Here is a 19,201-nt window from a genome sequence, read left to right on the forward strand (position 1 = left end):
AAAATTTAATTTTGAGGAAAGTTTTATACTGGTGGACACACCTGGTCAAAGTCAATTGGGGGAGGACACGGAGGACACAAATCAGAGGCCTGACCTACTCAAGCTGAAAGTGATCTGGACATATAGGTCACATGACCTACATCCATTATCTATGTAAGACTGCATAAGGGGAGGTATAACTGCTCATATTACAATGCAATAACTTCTAATTGATATGGCGTGGATGTGTGGAATGAATATCAAGAAAAAATAAATTTACTCACAAGAATATCATTAGTGCACACTGAATTCTGAGTGAACTTTATGATTTTTTTTTCCCTACCAAGGAAGACTGAATGGAGAACCATCCCCTAATAAGAATATAAGAACAACATAAGCAAATAAGATACACACATTGATAAGCATAAGGATGCTTGCCAGTCCTAACTTTTTTTTAATCACTACCAATGTTAATATTAATTTGAGCTCACAATACTCACAATGATAAGAGCTAGCCAGTGATAAAGTTTGCAGCTTTGAGACTAGCGAATATCTTTAAGATATACCAAAATATTTGCCAGTCTCAATTTCTAAAAATTGCTACCAATATTACAATTACTTTGTAATACTTATACATGGGTTTCAAAATACGTAATGATAAGAGATAGAGTTAAGAATTGCAGCAGTGAGACCTGACCTGACCTGACCTAACCTAACCCCTTGGCCTTGGTAAATATAAAGGTGTCCACTCATCTCAATTTTCTTAAACAGCTATTGACACCACTTTTAGTTTGCAGTACTTATATCTGGGGTTAAAAACACTCAAAATGATATGAGCTAACCGACTATATAGGTAATTGCAGGTGCCAGACTGGCAAACATCTTGATAAATACCTGCACATTTACCCCTGTTCAGAATGCCAATTACACTACCAAACGGTAAGTGAATGCCAAAAGTAAACACACAACACATTCACTAAGCTACTTTACCACTATATGATTTCACTTACGAATTCAACAAAGGCACACTTGTTTAGCTTGTACAAAACACAGCCACGAAAACAAACTCTTCCAATAGGCGAAAGAGTGCAACCCAAACACTGTTGCCCTTTGTCCGTAGCTCCAATTTCCGTCTTCTCTCATCATCTACTGTGAAAGAAAACGTACAAGAATCAAATTATAGGGGTGACTGATGTATCTGAGAAATATCGATTTGCCCAGTGATATGATTGAACATAAGAACATAATTCAACAAGAATGTGCCGGAATCGACTGGGACTCCGGAGATGAAATAGGTATTCAACATCATAGCGTCCGTGACGTAGACAGACTTGGGACTGAAGGTTATAGAATCACGGGGATATTTGATGCGTATTTAATGCAGATCTGATCCATCGTTCGATAATACGTTGGTTTTGATGAAAAACTGTAAAAAGTACTATAATTACTATAGGCTAAAGGCTACCCAAGAAGAGGGTATCACAAAGGATGCACTAGAATACTCTAAACCTCAAATACAAAGAGTTTTAAGACTTACATGGTTTGCTTAGGCGTGGGGTGTGTACATCTTTCTAGATCGGACCAAGACTGGCGCCTAGAGGTGACCCACAGTAACCGGTTCTTACACACCTTCTTAAGTCTAATTCTTTAAGTGAACATCGTACAAATAATGAGATGCTATCTTGCAGCACAGCTTGCAGACAACTTACAATGATAGTATTCTTAAGCAGACGAAGCTTCTGCTCGCAGCATACTTAAATTAAACATGACGAAAAACAAACTTGGAAACCTCTTCCGAGGGGAAACGAGCCTTACGACAAAAAAAATATGTAAACATGGGGATACACGGACATATAAAAAAGCCCCGTTACCTCTCGTAACGGCACACTCCCTTCCTAATTTTCTAGGGGGAAAAATTACCAAAACTATTGACCTAGCAACACAAGCTCAGAAATGGGTCTTACATATTCATGGGCTTTGTTGTTTACCACAACTCTTACTTGGACCTTCCTGACTAAATCATCCTTGCCAGGGAATACTTTGTTTACAATACCCAAGGGCCACTGTCCTTGGGGACACTCTTGATTTTTTACCAACACTACATCATCCACCTTTACATTTGGAGAGGAATTGACCCACTTTCTTCTGGGTTGTAAAGAGGAAAGATACTCTTTCTTCCATCTCTTCCAGAATTCCTCAGCAAGGTGATGGACATGCTTCCATTGAGATTTGTATACTGCCTTAATATCTATCTCTTCAGGAAGAGTTACAGGAATATCAGTTTTCTGAGTGAGAAGGATGGACGGAGACAAAATGAAAGGACTACTAGGGTCCGAGGAAACAGGAACTAAAGGTCTGGAATTCACGATCTTACATACTTCTGCAAAGAAGGTTACTAACACCTCATGTGTTAATGCCTTGGGGTGATGGTTAGTCAGTATCACATTCATGATGTTGCGGACTATCCCCACCATACGCTCCCATGCTCCACCCATGTGAGAAGCATGAGGAGGGTTAAACAACCAAGTGCAACCTTGACTTGACAAGAAACTATTGACATCACCACCTTCATCGGTAATGGCAAGCAAGTTCAGTGCTTTGACAGCACCTACAAAGTTCGTGCCTCTGTCAGAACGCATCATCTTAACTGGGCCACGAATACAAATGAATCTCTTTAAGGCATTAATGAAGGAAGAAGTACTCAATTCTTCTACAGTCTCTATGTGGATAGCTCTGGAAACAAGACAGGTGAACAGAACGCCCCATCTTTTACTTTCGAGGAAGGAACTTCTAGTGCGCCGAGTTTTTATATGCCAGGGGCCAAAAAGGTCAACTCCTACATAGGAAAATGGCGGATTGGGAGTAAGTCTATCGACGGGTAAGTCTCCCATCTTCTGAACACACACCTTACCTCTTACCCTTTTACAGGTGACGCATTTGGAAATGACCTTAGAAATGGTACGTTTCCCTCCCAAAATCCAGAAACCACCTGTACGGACGGCTCCTTCTGTAATCACTCTCCCTTGGTGGTGCACTGTCTCATGGTAGTGACGGATCAACAACAAGCCTAAGTGGGATTCCTTTGGAATAATAATAGGCCTTGCAAGCATACCAAATACATCACTGCCTTGACTCAACCTGCCTCCTACACGAAGTAGGCCCTTCTGGTCTAAATAAGGAGACAGAGATGCAATGGGACTGGAAGGAGATAAACAAACTTCACCTTGCAATTTAGTCATGGCAGACGAGAAATAATCCTTTTGGTATGTCTGAACAATGAAATCAGCTGCATCTTCTAGTTGATCGGGTGACTTATGTTTGTTGCATATATGCCAACCTGAACAACACTTGTTACCTTGTTTGAAAGAACGGGCTATATGCTTAAGGAGAGCTACCGCTCTTACAAGTCTCCTCCAACAGGAGAAATTAGAGAACCTCTGAGCTAATGACGCAATTGCAGGCTCTACATTGCTTTTGTTTGCACTAACAAGGGGTTCAGACTCAATTGTGTAGTCTGATACCTCCACTTCTTTATCCGTCTCAGGGCTTACAAGAGGAAAACTTCCACTGGTGGATACAACATCCTCAAATAAGCTTGAGGGACCTGACAACCAATCACTCTGATTTAGGTTGGTTATTTCAAGACCACGGGTAGCCAGGTCTGCTGGATTACAATCTGTAGGTACATAATGCCATTGGTTAGGTTCGGTGGACGACCTAATGTGGTCTACTCTGTTACTCACGTAGACCTGAAATCTACGCCTTTCATTATGAATATAGCCCAAGACAATCATGCTGTCAGAATAGAAATGCCTTGCGTCTAAGGGTTTGTCCAAGCAATCCGAGATGGAATTGCTGAGATTAACTGCCATCACTGCAGCACACAACTCTAACCTGGGAATAGTATGACCATGGTTGGGAGCTACTTTAGCTTGTCCCCTCACAAAACACACCTGGTAGCTTTTGGTATCACTGAAAACCTTAAGATATGATACAGCTCCTACTGCTACTCTGGAAGCATCTGAAAAGGTATGAAGCTCTATCCTGTGAGCTTGAGACAAAGAAATACTAGCAAACTGACGATTGATGCTTATATCCTTGAGGTCCCTTAAGGACGTTAGCCATCTGGACCATTTGGTATGGGTCTTAGCTGGTATGGGTTCATCCCAACCACACTTTAGATTGGTTATCTCTCTTAGGAGTAGTTTTCCCACTATTATTACTGGAGCTAAGAATCCCATGGGGTCAAACAGACTATTTACAACAGACAGTATCCCTCTTTTTGTCGAAGGCTTGTCTGAATCCATGAACTTATAGACGAAAACGTCTCTTTGGATGTCCCATAAGAGGCCCAGGCTAGACTGCATAGGCATAGAGTCAGAAGTTAGGTTCAGCTCCTGAAGGTTATCAGCCAGCTCACTGGTGGCAAACTTTTCCAGCACTTCCTTACTGTTGGAAGTGATCTTGTGCAAGCGCAGGCGTCCTCCTTCTTGAAGTGCTGACTTAGAGTCTTGGATTAACTTGTAAGCAGTCTCCGCATCTGGCAGAGATGCTAACCCATCATCCACGTAGAAATTGTTCTCTATGAAATAGCGAACTTCAGGAGAGGCATCTTCTACAGACTTACGCAAGCCATAGGTGGCAATGGCGGGAGATGGCGTGTTCCCAAAAACGTGAACAGTCATTCTATACTCAATCAACCTTTCATCAGGGTCATTATTCTTGTACCAGAAGAATCTGAGATAATCTCTTTGCTCAGTCTTCACTTTGAAATTGTAGAACATCTGTTCTACGTCAGCTGCCACTGCTACAGCTTCCTGACGGAAACGTAGAAGAATCCCGAGAATACTGTTTGTCATATCAGGACCTGACATCAGCATATCATTTAGGGAGAACTCTCTGGATTTGGCAGAAGAGTCGAACACAACCCTGATCTTGTCAGGTTTCTTAGGGTGGTACACCCCAAACAATGGAAGATACCAGCACTTCTGATCAGACTTCAATGGTGGTGCAACCTCAGCATGCCCACGATCTAACATCTTTTGCATGAAGGCCATCATATGCTGACGTTTTTCCGGCTTTGTGCCGAGGCTACGATGGAGAGACAGTGTGCGGTGCCACACAAAGTCTCTATTATTACTGGTGGCTACAACATTGGGACGGAAAGGCAGTGGCGCGACCCAATGACCACTTTGATCCTTGCGGAACTCTGAGTTCATAACATCCAAGAACTTCCTGTCTTCAATCGACAGGGCGGCCTTGTCATCATCTTTGGTTACCTTGAACAAATCATCCTTTACTTCAGAAACATGAATCTGGTTACCACATGGTGCGACTATAGAGGGACGTCTATCATGTACAAAGGATGTTTTGAAACTGCTAATGACAGGAGGCCTACAAGTGCCATGGAGACACACTTCCCCAATGATTGCCCAACCCAGACTGGTCTGTTGAGCTAGAGGGGCATTGACAGGTCCAATTCTCTGGTCAAAAATGTAATGAGCTGAAGGCACATCTCGACCAATGATGAGTAGAATCTCAGCTTCAGGAACCAGAGGTGGAATACATTCGGCCAGATCGGACAGATGGGGATAACCACGAGCTATGGCGGGGGTGGGTATCTCTTCTCTTACACTGGGAATGCTGTCGCATTCCACTAACTGAGGGATATGCACCTCTTGTGAGTTATGCCAAGACACGATGGTGTAATTTTTGGTGGTGCGCCCAGAAGCGCCCGTTACACCTGCACAGGTAGCTAGACGATATGAAACCCGTTTGCTCAGCTTGTCAAACAAATCGAAAAACTCAGACCTTGCTAAAGAGCAATTGCACTGATCGTCTAGGATGGCATAACACCACACTCCGAGCTCTGGCTTACTTTCAGGATAGACCTTTACCAAGAAGGTCTTGGCGCAGGACTTACTCATGGAGGTGGGGTTACTGCATATCAAGGTACATTTGGAATTGACCGCAGCATCCTCCCCTCCCTGAGTCTTTACTATGGGGGTAAGAACATTTGGAAGCGGCACTTGATTGACTACAGGGGAGCGAGGTGTTTTATCTTGAGCAACCTCCCTTCCATGCTGTGTAACCGCTTGAGTCGAACTCCTCTTCGACCTGGGTTCATCGTGATGTAAGGCAGTCACATGAGTATGGGCCTTACAGAGTTTGCAGAAAGTTCTCTCTTTGCAGCTGGAAGGAGGATGGTTACCTTTGCAACATCTGTTGCACACTCCTTTATCGTTTAAGAAAACCTTCCTCTCGCTCACTGACATGGTGCGAAAAGCCCTGCAGAAATCCAAATGGTGTACGTAGGCATCATGGTAGACGCAAAAATCTCCCTTTTCTGCCTTTCTTTGCTCGGTAGGACTAGCGGCGCCAACAGACCTGTCAGCGCCCATGGTCGACTTACTGCCACTGGACAACATGGTGTCAGTCTTCTTCACACGTACTTGAGGAAACTTAGAGGGAGGTGGCTTCTCTGGTTTCACAAAACCATCGGCTCCAAGGCTTTGATAAGAGAAACATGGATCATTCTCGACCCTTGCCATCTCCTTCACAAACTCAGTGAAGAAGGAGAAAGGTGGGTACGGCACACCGTGAGCAGTCTTGTAGTTCATGGCTCTGCCAGTCCACGCTCTCTGTATACAGGGTGGAAGTTTTGCGACAATGGGATTGATGCCTGACGAGGCGTCATAATATGCAAACAGTGTACTGTATACAGGGTTAGCCTTCAAGGCTTCTATCTGGTACAGAATGTCACACAGGTCGTATAACCTTAAGGTGTCTCTAGGTGAAATCCTAGAGAAGTTGGCGAGCTTCTTTTTAATTGAAGTCTCAATGATCGAAGGGGCAGCAAACCTGTCATCCAAGCGCTCCCAAATTCTACTGCACGCCAGGTTTGGATTCTTGGCATTTGAGTTTCTGGTTGTACGGGCCCATTCTTTAGACTCAGGACCTAGGTACTTAACTAACAGGTCTATTTCCTCCTTACATGAGGTGCCTAACTCTTGCACGACTTCCTTGAAACTCTCTTTCCAAACAGCATAGTCTTCCGCAGTATCATCAAACGTAGACAGCCTGCTAAGAAGTAAATCCTTCCGCAAGAAGAACTTGCTCAAATCGGCAGAATTGGAGGTTGTCCCCAATCTAGGAGATGCACTACGAGGAGGTTTTACTACAGGTGGTGACACATAAGAAACATGGTTAGCAACAGGTTGCTGCGCAGGTTGCAGAGACCTCACCTTTACCTTTTCGATACGAGGTTCAAAACTGAATGGAACATTGTTAGCAGGCTGTGAGTTAACTCTGAAATCAGAACAGGGCTTGAAAACAGGGCTTTCAGGATTCAAGCCTACCAGATCCTTCTGACTAGCGGAAACATCGACTATACCACCCTGTTGCTCCACATATAGTTGGGTGCGGGTAGCGACTGTACCTTTTAATTGGTCCCAGTCACTGCATGTTTCCCAATCATCGTCGGGTCCTAAGTGCCTAAGTTCGGCTTCGGCTTCTTCCAACTCCTTTTGCTGTGTCATAAGTTTGAACTTGGCCTGCATTTCAGCCTGCTCTTTCATAAGCTGACCCTCCTGTTCGGCAAACTTAACTCTGATACGAGCGGTCTCCACCTTGGCTCGTTGCTTCCTTGCAACACTAACACTGGTGCTACTGGAACGACCTGACCTAACCGACCTTCTTGAACTGCCCTTCATGGAAGGGGGCATACAACGCTCAGAGTGGTCGACGAGGGATAAAGGAACTTGACTGGACTTCGGGTCATCTTGTAAAAACGGTTCAGTGTGGTGTTCCTCTTCCGTGACTTCAACTGAGGAAGAGGAAGCATAGTTACTGATTACCTGACGAAAAGATGCCTGAAAATCCCTGTCTTCGTGCTTCACTGATTCAGCACGAGCCAGACTTTCTGGAGTACGTTCACGCATTAAGAATTCCAGGTACCTTTTTACAGTATCCTGGTACACAGCGTGGGCCTCATACAACCAAGGACCATGATTCGGTTCTTCCAATAAGGCTTGTACTCCTTCTCTACTCGCCTTTACCCTCTCTTCATGCTGATCAGACGCTCTCTGAAAAGCCTCTTGCCCTTCAGCCGTGAGGACTCTGACCCTACCAGAGACGGGTCCTTCATCTATACTGTGGTTGGAAGACATATTGCCAAGTGAGAGAAACAGTGAGAGACAAGACAGTAATATGATAAAGAAGACAAGGAAAACTCGAACTTAATCGAAAACCACGGAGTACGTTACCACACTCCTAACTATACGACTATTGAGGTAGACAACAACAGATTAAACCCTACATTTGGTTCAATCTAAAAATGCACATTAGTCGCATGCTTATATTAACATATGACAGGATTTAGGCAAGGTAGCTTGCCTTCAAAGGAAAAACACATGCTCTGCGACGAGGTGTTATGTAAACACTGTTGGGGCTTGGCAACCATACGTTGTTGCCACATCACACTCGCGCGCCGATACGATCACTAAGACTGCCACATCACACTCGCGCGCCGATACGATCACTAAGACTGCCACATCACACTCGCGCGCCGATACGATCACTACACTTTGGCTTGCGCTACACTACACCCAAGCACACACATGCACTTATGCCAGGAAGGCGACACATCAAGTTCATGTGGTGACGACGAGGGGAATCTAGACGTGGCAACGGCGTGCAGGGCGTGGTCTGGCCGACACCTCATTCCTATGCTTTCTTCATCTGTTCGTTTCTATCGAACCATTTTTTCATTGTGCCGGAATCGACTGGGACTCCGGAGATGAAATAGGTATTCAACATCATAGCGTCCGTGACGTAGACAGACTTGGGACTGAAGGTTATAGAATCACGGGGATATTTGATGCGTATTTAATGCAGATCTGATCCATCGTTCGATAATACGTTGGTTTTGATGAAAAACTGTAAAAAGTACTATAATTACTATAGGCTAAAGGCTACCCAAGAAGAGGGTATCACAAAGGATGCACTAGAATACTCTAAACCTCAAATACAAAGAGTTTTAAGACTTACATGGTTTGCTTAGGCGTGGGGTGTGTACATCTTTCTAGATCGGACCAAGACTGGCGCCTAGAGGTGACCCACAGTAACCGGTTCTTACACACCTTCTTAAGTCTAATTCTTTAAGTGAACATCGTACAAATAATGAGATGCTATCTTGCAGCACAGCTTGCAGACAACTTACAATGATAGTATTCTTAAGCAGACGAAGCTTCTGCTCGCAGCATACTTAAATTAAACATGACGAAAAACAAACTTGGAAACCTCTTCCGAGGGGAAACGAGCCTTACGACAAAAAAATATGTAAACATGGGGATACACGGACATATAAAAAAGCCCCGTTACCTCTCGTAACGGCACAAAGAATCCACTGTGTTGGATAAGAAGAAATGAAATAGATGATATCCATATATTTCGATCACGGACTGTGATCCTTTTCAGTGGAATACAGAAGTGGATCACAGTTCGTGATCGAAATATATGGATATCATCTATTTCATTTCTTCTTATCCAACACAGTGGGTTCTTGTTGAATTTTACGAATGTGTTACGACATTATTTTGTAGTTATAAGAACATAAGAATAAAGGAGATTGCAGGAGACCATAAGGCCTACTCTAGGCAGCTCCGTATCCATCACCACCTGTCATCCCCATCCATAAAGTTGTCTAATCGTTTTTTAAAACAACTGATAGTTTCAGCGCTTACTACATGGTTACTAAGTTTATTCCATTCATCGACTTGATGATACTTGATGTTGTAACCATCACCCACCACGCACGTGATCCACAGGCTTGCAACATAGCGAGACTCCCCTTCTTGCTAACCTTGCATTTTCCACAACATACCCCTAACGCAGCATATTTCATGACAAACAAGATAGATACCCAATGTCACCAGACTAACTTATCAAAAGTCCTTTTATTATAACTGCCCTATTATATTACGCATAAACTAACATAGATATAATATACCTAACAACATCCACTAACTATAGGACTAACCCTCATATATAAACTGACCCTAATGCATAGAATAGCGAGACTAACGCCTTTGCTTACAGTAACCTACTAACAACCTATATAACCTTTAACACCCATGTCACGTAGGGAGGAGAGGCTGGGTAGGTCACGAGCCTACAAGCCAGTCGTCAGAGCTGGGTAGACCGAGTAGGCTGCCAGCCTATTGTGCCCTAGGTCAAGGCCTGGCACTTATTGTAATCTGCCCACAGGGCCCATTTGTACCTTATCATATTTGCAAACCAGATTTGCCTCAATTGTTAATTAAAAGTAGAAAACTCCCGTTTTGGAGTTTATCTCGCCCGCATTAAGTCCCCCTTACGTAACCAACAAACCTATTTAACGGTTACACAACCTATTTAACGGTTACACTAACCTAACCAACGGTTACACAACCTATCCAACGGTTACAATGTGACGATTCGACGCTGAGCTCCGTCTTGCATGACGCTCTGCTCAGCTGAAAACGATTATACTAGCAACCAAAATCCGTCCTCATTGACATGCTGTGCGTGTCATAGCACTTAGTGAACAAATATGCCTTTAGTTCCTTCTTGAAGGTTATGTAGTTCTCGGATATCCTTACACATTCGGGTAATTTATTATATAACCTTGGAGCACTATTCACAAAGGCTTTACCACCCATTTCGGTGTTGAATCTTAGCTCATTTAGCCTGTCTAATTGAACATTATGCCTTAACGTCAAGTCGGAAGCTGTACTGAAGTCACTAAGCAATTCTCTGAGGTAGACTGGTTTTCCAAATTTAATCGCTTGATATACTAGCGTGCATATTTTATAAATGATCCTCGCCTTAATAGGCAACCAATGTAAGCTTATCAGTACGGGAGTTATTCTCTCACGCCTCTTTAAACCCACTATTATCCTCGCAGCTCTGTTCATAACTAAATGTAGTTTCCTCAATAAGTGGTTAGGCAGTCCATAATACAGCGAGTTGCAATAATCAAGTCTACTTATCATGTAGTTATGAACAAGCATTTTGACAGTTTCTTTAACAAGATATTTCCTAAACCCTTAACAGGTAAAGGTCTTTTTGACAAACGATTTAGGTAAAGCGGGGTCTGACAGACCCCCCCCCCCAAAAAAAAAATACTTTTACTGCATTTATTGACATAGAAATCAAAACATATGTACTTCAACTTATATTCTTTCATTTACATGCTTAAAAGTGACTATAATTGTTAGACATATATTTTAATGAAAATTACAAAAAAAAATTATGAGAAATAAGATATTGCTGACTTCAGAGGGTGCTTGACTGAAAACATGAAACATGAAGTCGTTGGTCATCATCATTTTGTAGAGACCAATGTCCCAACTACCTTTAAGGAAAAGCAGAGCTACAACAAATGAATAATAAATGTGTTTCATAAACCATGAATTCTGAAAAAAACCGAGGTAATTATTTTGACTTTGACCAATTTTACGCGAAAATTATGGACTGGTTTTAATGAAATTTTTAGGGAAGGTTGATACTAGGTCCAGCAAACAATCTACAAGTTTTTAATGGTATCTAAGTTTATCATTCATAAGTTTTTATGGCTCTAAGCACTCCTATCCTGACTCAGCAAAACCCCATCCTTCGTTGACGGAAGTTTGTGGTCTCAGAGGGTTTTGAGTTTTCTTGAGAGGACATGAGTCGAGTAATTCATACATAATGCTAGTGATAATGAAGAACATATTTTATTGGATATACTGAAAGTGGAATTTGTGATACTGAAGAACCTAATTGCAGTCATCGCAGATGGGGTTGAATGGTGGCGAGATGTCACATTTTATGATGATATGAGAATAGTGTGATCTTGTTGTGAGAAGAAACATATTAACAGAACAGAAAATATTAAGTATTTATGTGTGATACAAAATATGTGATACAAATTAAATTTGAACAAAAGAGGGAAGGATAAATTAATCAAATAAAATATGGCAGAATGTCATGTTTTATGATAATATGAGTATAGCGTGACCATGATATGAAAAGAAATTAAACATTGTGATAAAAGTTAATGTGATCAAAAGAGGGAAAATGGGATAAATTAAATAAATAAATTGAATAAATTAAATCAAACTCGGATGTATGTGTGGGAATACAGTGGCTGAGGTGTCCTAAAATGTGGCGAGATGTCACATTTTATGATATGAGAATAGTGTGAGAAGAAACATATTATTAACATAACAGAAAATATTAAACATTTACATGTGATACAAAATATGTGATACAAATTAAATTTGAACAAAAAGAGGGGAAGGATGGAATAAATTACAGCAGTATGTGTGGGAATAGAGTGGCTGAGGTGTCCTAAAATGTGGCGAGATGTCACATTTTATTATAATATGAGAATAGTGTGATCTCGTTGTGAGAAGAAACATATTAACAGAACAGAAAATATTAAGCATTTATATGTGATACAAAATATGTGATACAAATTAAATTTGAACAAAAGAGGGAAGGATAAATTAATCAAATAAAATGTGGCGGAATGTCATGTTTTATGATAATATGAGTATAGCGTGACCATGATATGAAAAGAAATTAAATATTGTGATAAAAGTTAATGTAATCAAAAGAGGGAAAATGGAATAAATCAAATAAATCAATTGAATAAATCAAATCAAACTCGAATGCATGTGTGGGAATAGAGTGGCTGAGGTGTCCTAAAATGTGGCGACATATCACATCTTATGATGATATGAGAATAGTGTGAGAAGAAACATACTATTAACAGAACAGAAAATATCAAACACTTATATGTGATACAAAATATGTGACACAAATTAAATTTGAACAAAAAGAGGTGAAGGATGGAATAAATTACAGCTGTATGTGTGAGAATAGAGTGACTGAGGTGTCCTAAAATGTGGCGAGAAGAAACATATTAACAGAACAGAAAATATTAAGCATTTATATGTGATACAAAATATGTGATACAAATTAAATTTGAACAAAAGAGGGGAAGGATAAATCAATCAAATAAAATGTGGCGGAATGTCATGTTTTATGATAATATGAGTATAGTGTGACCATGATATGAAAAGAAACTCACATTACCAGAACAGAAATTAAACATTGTGATAAAAATTAATGTGATCAAAAGAGGGAAAATAGAATAAATTAGATAAATAAATTAAATAAATTAAATAAATAAGTTAAATAAATAAAATAAATAAATTAAATAAATTAAATCAAACTCGGATGTATGTTTTTCTGTTGATAAAAAAGAAGAAATTATTATTTACCCATAAATATAAATGATAAAACATCTATATGACATGAACAAACCTCAGGTAAAATGGGGTCTGACAAACCCCACGCTACTCACACCTCAGGTAAAGTGGGGTCTGACAGACCCCACGCTACTCACACCTCAGGTAAAGTGGGGTCAGACGGGCTCAAAAGCTCTATAAAGCTTATATAGAACAAGATTCAAGAATGACCCTATCACCCCATTAAACTACTCCACTGATCAAGAAGGTATATGGGAGTACATATCTATATGTAATATATTAGTATATCAAAAGTAAAAAACAAAAAAGTATGGGGTCTGTCTGACCCCACTTTACCTAAGAAGGGTTAAAAAGGTTATGTTCCTCAGGTAATAACTAGCAATTCTAACCACATGATGCACCTGACTCACGAGATTTACATTTCTGCCTATGGTCACTTCCAGAGTCTTAATATTGTCTCCCACAGTCATCGAGACACCATTTATGTGCTACCTTGGAATGTTTAGCTTTACCAAATCAATTTCTTTCCCAACTATCAGGCACTCTGTCTTGTTTTCATTAAGTTTTAGTTGTTTTTTGAGTTTCATCCAGTTTCTAATGTCATACATTAAGTCATTCAGCACTGTCTCTATGTTGGGAATAGAGTTTATTGCCCTAACGTTTCGACCAACTTGGTCTTCTTCAGAGGACATGTTACATTACAAAGGATCACAAGTCTTATGCTCGTAGTGAGGGGGAACCCGGCCAGCTGTGAGTGGATGTGTCAGGTCTTGTCTTCGGCTAATGATCTAATTATTAAGACACTTGCTGTTTTTGACAGGAATCTAAATCCGTCTCTGTCATTGTTATTTTCCCTGGTGGCGACATGTGCGGCTTCCACATATCGCATCAACTCTCTCCAAATTAACATACGAACAAAGATTGGTCAAATTGGAACTACCAACCCTGGAGCAAAGAAGAGAAAAGGGAGATCTACTGACTACCTATAGAATCATGAAAGTAATGAAAATCCTAGATAGGGATGATTTATCAAAAATGGGACAATGGAAAAACAAGAGGACACGAAAAGAAACTCAAAGAGGATAACTATAGAAGAGATCTGAAAAGGGATAACTTCCCACATAGAGTACTAGATACCTGGAATAAATTAGATAAAGTAACAGTGTGTGTGCTGACACTATTCAAGATTCTAAGAAAAAAGAATTGAGGCTGAAAGATACAAAGACGTGTCACCACGAGCATAGCTCCCTTCCCGTATAATCAAATCAAATCAAGTCAACCATTCTGAGTCCACTGCTGAACAAAGGCCTCCTTCATAGCATTCCGTGATTCACATGACCGCTCCAATCTCTGCTATGTCACTCCTGCAAACTTCTCAATCTCGTCTCTCCATCTCCTGTCTGGCCTGCCTCTTCCACGCTTCCTATCTCGCGGCGTCCACTCAGTAACACACTTGCTCCATCACTCGTCAGTCGTTCGCACTAACTTACCTGCCCAATTCCACTTCCTCTCTTTCACCACCTCCACAATATCTTTCACTCTAGTCTGCTCTCTCATCCAACTTACTCTCCTTTGGTCTCTCAGCATTATTCCTATCATTGATCTCTCCCCTCTCCTCTGTACAGTCCTTAGCTTTGTTTCCATTGCCTTCGTCAGTTTCCAAGTCTCACACCCGTAGATTATTGCTGGCAGAATACATTGATTGTGAGCTTTACGTTTCAAACATAAAGGTAGAGAGTCTCTCAAGATTTTATTATACTTACCAAACAATTTCCAACCAATTGTAATACGCATTTTTATTTCATTATCAGGATCTTTTGTCACTTTCACCGCCTGGCCTAAATAATTATACTCCTTAACTTCTTCAAGACACTCACCATCAGTTACAACCTCTTTACTTTGAACTTTCGTGTTGAACATTACTTTGGTTTTGGTCTTATTCACCTTTAAACCTACTTTGAGACTTTCCTTGTTTAGATCACTCAGCATCTCTTGCAAATCTTCTGCTCTTTCTGAAATAAAAAATAATGTCATTGGCAAATCTTAGGTGGTTCAAATATTCGCCATTAATCTTCAAACCTTTCTCTTTCCAACTCAACCTTCTGAAAATATCTTCCAAGCAAGCTGTAAATAATTTGGATGAAATAGCATCGCCTTGCCGTACTCCTTTTTTGATCTAGATTTTTTTAATCTTTATGTAATCGTATTATAGCGGTATCATTTGCATAAATCTTTTCTAAAAACCCTTACGATCTGTTCGTTTGTACCGTGATTGCGTAGCGAGTTTAGTATTGCTATTTGTTCTACCGAGTCAAAGGCCTTCTCGTTATCTACAAAAGCTAAACACAGAGGTATATTGTATTCTGTTGTTTTCTCGATTAATTGGTTAATCGCCTGCAAATGGTTTAGAGTCGAGTATCCGCTCCTAAAACCTGCTTGTTCTCTCGGTTGGTTTCCATCTAAGAAAAAAATTGACTCAGTCTATTTGTAAGGATCTTGGAGAAGACTTAAATATACATTTGATGGTAAGCTAATCGGTCTATATTTACTAAGGTCCCTCTGGTCTCCTTTTTTATGAAGCAAAATCACTAAGGCATTGCACCATGATCAGGAACGCTTTCTTGGCGTAAGCACTGGGTGTACAACTGAGCTAACGTAATATGAACTTCTTTCCCTGCGTCTTTCGATAAATCTATCGATATACCATCTTCCCCAGGTGCTTTTCCTCGTTTCATATTTTTAGAGCAAATTCTACTTCTTCCTTTGTAATCTCTGGTACACTACTAACGTCTACAGATGAATTCACTGACTCAACTACTGTCTTCGACGAGTAAAGCTCTTGGTAAAATTCCTCTACTCTTTTTACCATTCTGTCTCTGCACTTAATGATTTCTCCATTTCTATCTTTCAAACATATCATTTGCTGTCTTCCTAAAGCATGTCTGCGCTCAGCCCTTTAATACCTTTTCCTTTCCGAATAGTTTTCTCTATTTCATCCATATTTTTCTTTCTTTTCTCTGATCTCTGCCTTTTGTTGATAAGCTTGTTTAGTTCTACTCTTTCTATTTCGTCTTTCCTACTTTTAATCTGCATGGTCCTTCTTCTTTTAATGAGGTCATTTGTAGCTTCGGATTATTTGTTTTCTCTAATGCTTTTTGTACTTCCTACTTTTTCTACCGATTCCCTAATGATATTCACTAAATTCAAATTCATATCCTCGACTGTGTCCTCGTTAGTTCTTAGAGTTTTGAATTTATTTTTAATTTCTAACTGAAATTCCCTCCTATTATCCTTGACCTTTGCTAGGCTGATTTTCTTTTTTAAAACTATTTTCTTTCTCTCTGCTCTGAAATTGAATTTAGCTGTGCAACCTACCATTCTATGATCACTACCTATGTTGACTTTATTTATGACCGTAACATTGCTAACGCTCTTGCTCTCATCTCCTAATATGAAATCTACTTCGTTCATTGTTGTTCCATTTGGACTTCTCCAGGTCCATTTACGACCTACGCAATCTTGGAAGAAAGTGTTCATTATCCTCATGTTGTAGTTCTCTGCAAAATTGACTAACATCTCGCCTCTATCATTTCTTTCACCTACTCCAAACCTCCCAATGCACGACTCGTCTCCCATCTTCATTCCAACTTTAGCATTGAAGTCGCCTATTACCAACGTGTACTTAGTTTTTTCTTAATCCATTACTTGACTTAAATCATCATAGAAGGATTCAATTTCATCGTCTGTACTCTGTGAAGTTGGTGCATAAACTTAAACTATTTTTAGAGTGTACCTTTTACATAGCCTAATCACAATCCAAGCTGGGTCTTACTGGTGATCCAGAGTGAGCGGTGGAAGCTGTGGGCTTGGCCCCTAGTTCTTGGTCTTACAGGCAGGAAGGTGTCGTTGGTTAGGCTGAAGTGCATAGTGTTCCTGGGACCGCTGAGGGGCGCGATGCTTCCGAGGGGGTTCAAGGGCATCGTGCTCCCGATGACGCCGAAGGGCATGGTGGTCCCAAGGGCGTGGCTCAAGGGAGAATGAAGTCTGCAGCTTGCTGGACATTGATGGTGGGATGCTGGGATTACATAGACGTAGCTTCAGCAATTTGCAATCTTATAAAAGACGCTTCTCTTTAGAGGATATTGGTGTTTTCGAGGAGTTTATTATGGGAGGGAGGGGGGGTTCCTGTCGTGGTGGTCAATGAAGTGCTAAAAAATGGATCCTTGGTTTCGGTGGTACTGGAGGCGTCTTCTAAGCGTAGTGGAGGTTCTACCAACGTAAGAGATAGAGCCGTCACGGCGGCTCTCCTGGCATGGAAACTTGTAGATTATTTCACCACCCTTGTCACCACTGTCACCACCACTGTCGGTCCTCGACCATTACACTTATATTTGACTTGTAATTCCACTCGTCTCGAGGCCCCTTGCCTTCGTTACGTGAGTTTCACTAAATTTTCAAGTTCTTCTTATGCAGTAGGCCCTATGCCTTGTATTTCCTTTAGTCTCACTAGTTTCCAATTTCATTAGGCCCCATGCCTAGTTCTCTCGACCTTTGGGTTAATAAAAGAGTGGTGAATTTCTTGCTTGTTAAACTAACGGACTACACGCAGAGAATGCCCCCTTTCAGCTTCTCTCCAATACGTCAGACCGCCTTCGTTCAGACGTCACTTTTTTTATTCGTCCAATCGTTTTTTACTTTTCAACACAAGTGACACACCTTAAGGGCGTGTCTTTTCCTTTTAAGCCAATAGTATTTCTCTACATACCCATTTACCTCCAATCCGAGAGGCTGTTACAGTCCTTCCAGAATTATTGCTGCATAAGCAAAAGCATAGAAGCAAAAACATGACGTCATTGCGCAAGTGGTATGTCTTCACGGAGGTGGTCTGCAGCTAACACAGTTTAGATTACATCAGTGATTATAAAGCAGTCACCTCCGTCGGTGTGTTTACATAGACAGAACGGCGCCTTCCAATCTTTGTTTATAACAACAGTAGGCGTCGAATCTTGACTTGTTGACTCAGGATTTTAATACCCATGTATTTCCTAACCTGATTACCATTCGTACAACTACCGGCCTCTTACAGGGCTCGGCAGCTACCGTTGGTCGTCCCGACCAATTTCTTATTTCCCTCTTACAGGGCTTGCTAATATATTTCTAGAATAAGCTAATCTACCCTTGCGTAATTGGTTATCAAGAAATAAGCAACCCTCCAAAATACATAATTCATGCAATAAATGGTGAATAATACATAAACATAATACCTATAGATGTGAATAATATGTATGTCAATATATAAGGCACTAAAATAGTACATATAAATGAATTAAGCGGTTACATGGTTGATTTGCCTTGACAGAGCCAACCTCCGGAATACAACAAAGGCAATCAGTGCTGCCACCAACATTGAAAGCAAAGGTATAACAATGATTGGTATATGTAAATCATTTGAGGGAGATCTTGACAATGGTCTTCTCTTAATTTTCAAAGGAGGAGAGTTTTCAGGCAATGTGAAGTTGAAGGTTGAAATGTAGGTGTCATCAGTTAAATGCATTGTATTAAGGGTATTGTGTGTGTGTGTGTGTATTCACTTGGTCTTTGGATCACGTGTTGGACTCGTGATCGATAGCTATTTCCCTCCTGAAAGAGAGCTCAGAGCTCGTAAGTCCGATCTATGGGTAATGCTATGACCTTGCACACACACACACCCCCAACTCCCCGCCCACGAGAGTTGGAGTAACACCCCTCAGCGCTGCGATACTGATATTATTTCAGCCCCGGGCGAGAGTCGAACCCGGACCTCCGTAGTGGCAGGCCAGAGCTCTAACCACAGCGCCATGAGAGGTGTGTGTGTGTGTGTGTGTGTGTGTGTGTGTGTGTGTGTGTGTGTGTGTGTGTGTGTGTGTGTGTGTGTGTGTGTGTGT

General features: G+C 41.0%; 1 protein-coding gene across 1 annotated transcript; it reads right to left on the minus strand.

Annotated features, from left to right (window-relative positions):
* Positions 1 to 1,243: 1,243 nt before the first annotated feature.
* LOC143030983 (uncharacterized) lies at positions 1,244 to 4,766 on the minus strand. Its single transcript, XM_076194292.1, has 2 exons — positions 1,517 to 4,766; positions 1,244 to 1,405 (listed from the first exon to the last, which is right to left on the minus strand). Exon 1 carries the CDS (start codon positions 4,761 to 4,763, stop codon positions 1,905 to 1,907), a length of 2,859 nt encoding a protein of 952 aa, XP_076050407.1. The 5' UTR covers positions 4,764 to 4,766; the 3' UTR covers positions 1,244 to 1,405; positions 1,517 to 1,904.
* Between the last annotated feature and the right edge of the window lie 14,435 nt (positions 4,767 to 19,201).

Source organism: Oratosquilla oratoria, chromosome 12, assembly GCF_046742065.1.
Source record: "Oratosquilla oratoria isolate Oo_2021 chromosome 12, ASM4674206v1, whole genome shotgun sequence".
Lineage (NCBI taxonomy): Eukaryota > Metazoa > Arthropoda > Malacostraca > Stomatopoda > Squillidae > Oratosquilla > Oratosquilla oratoria.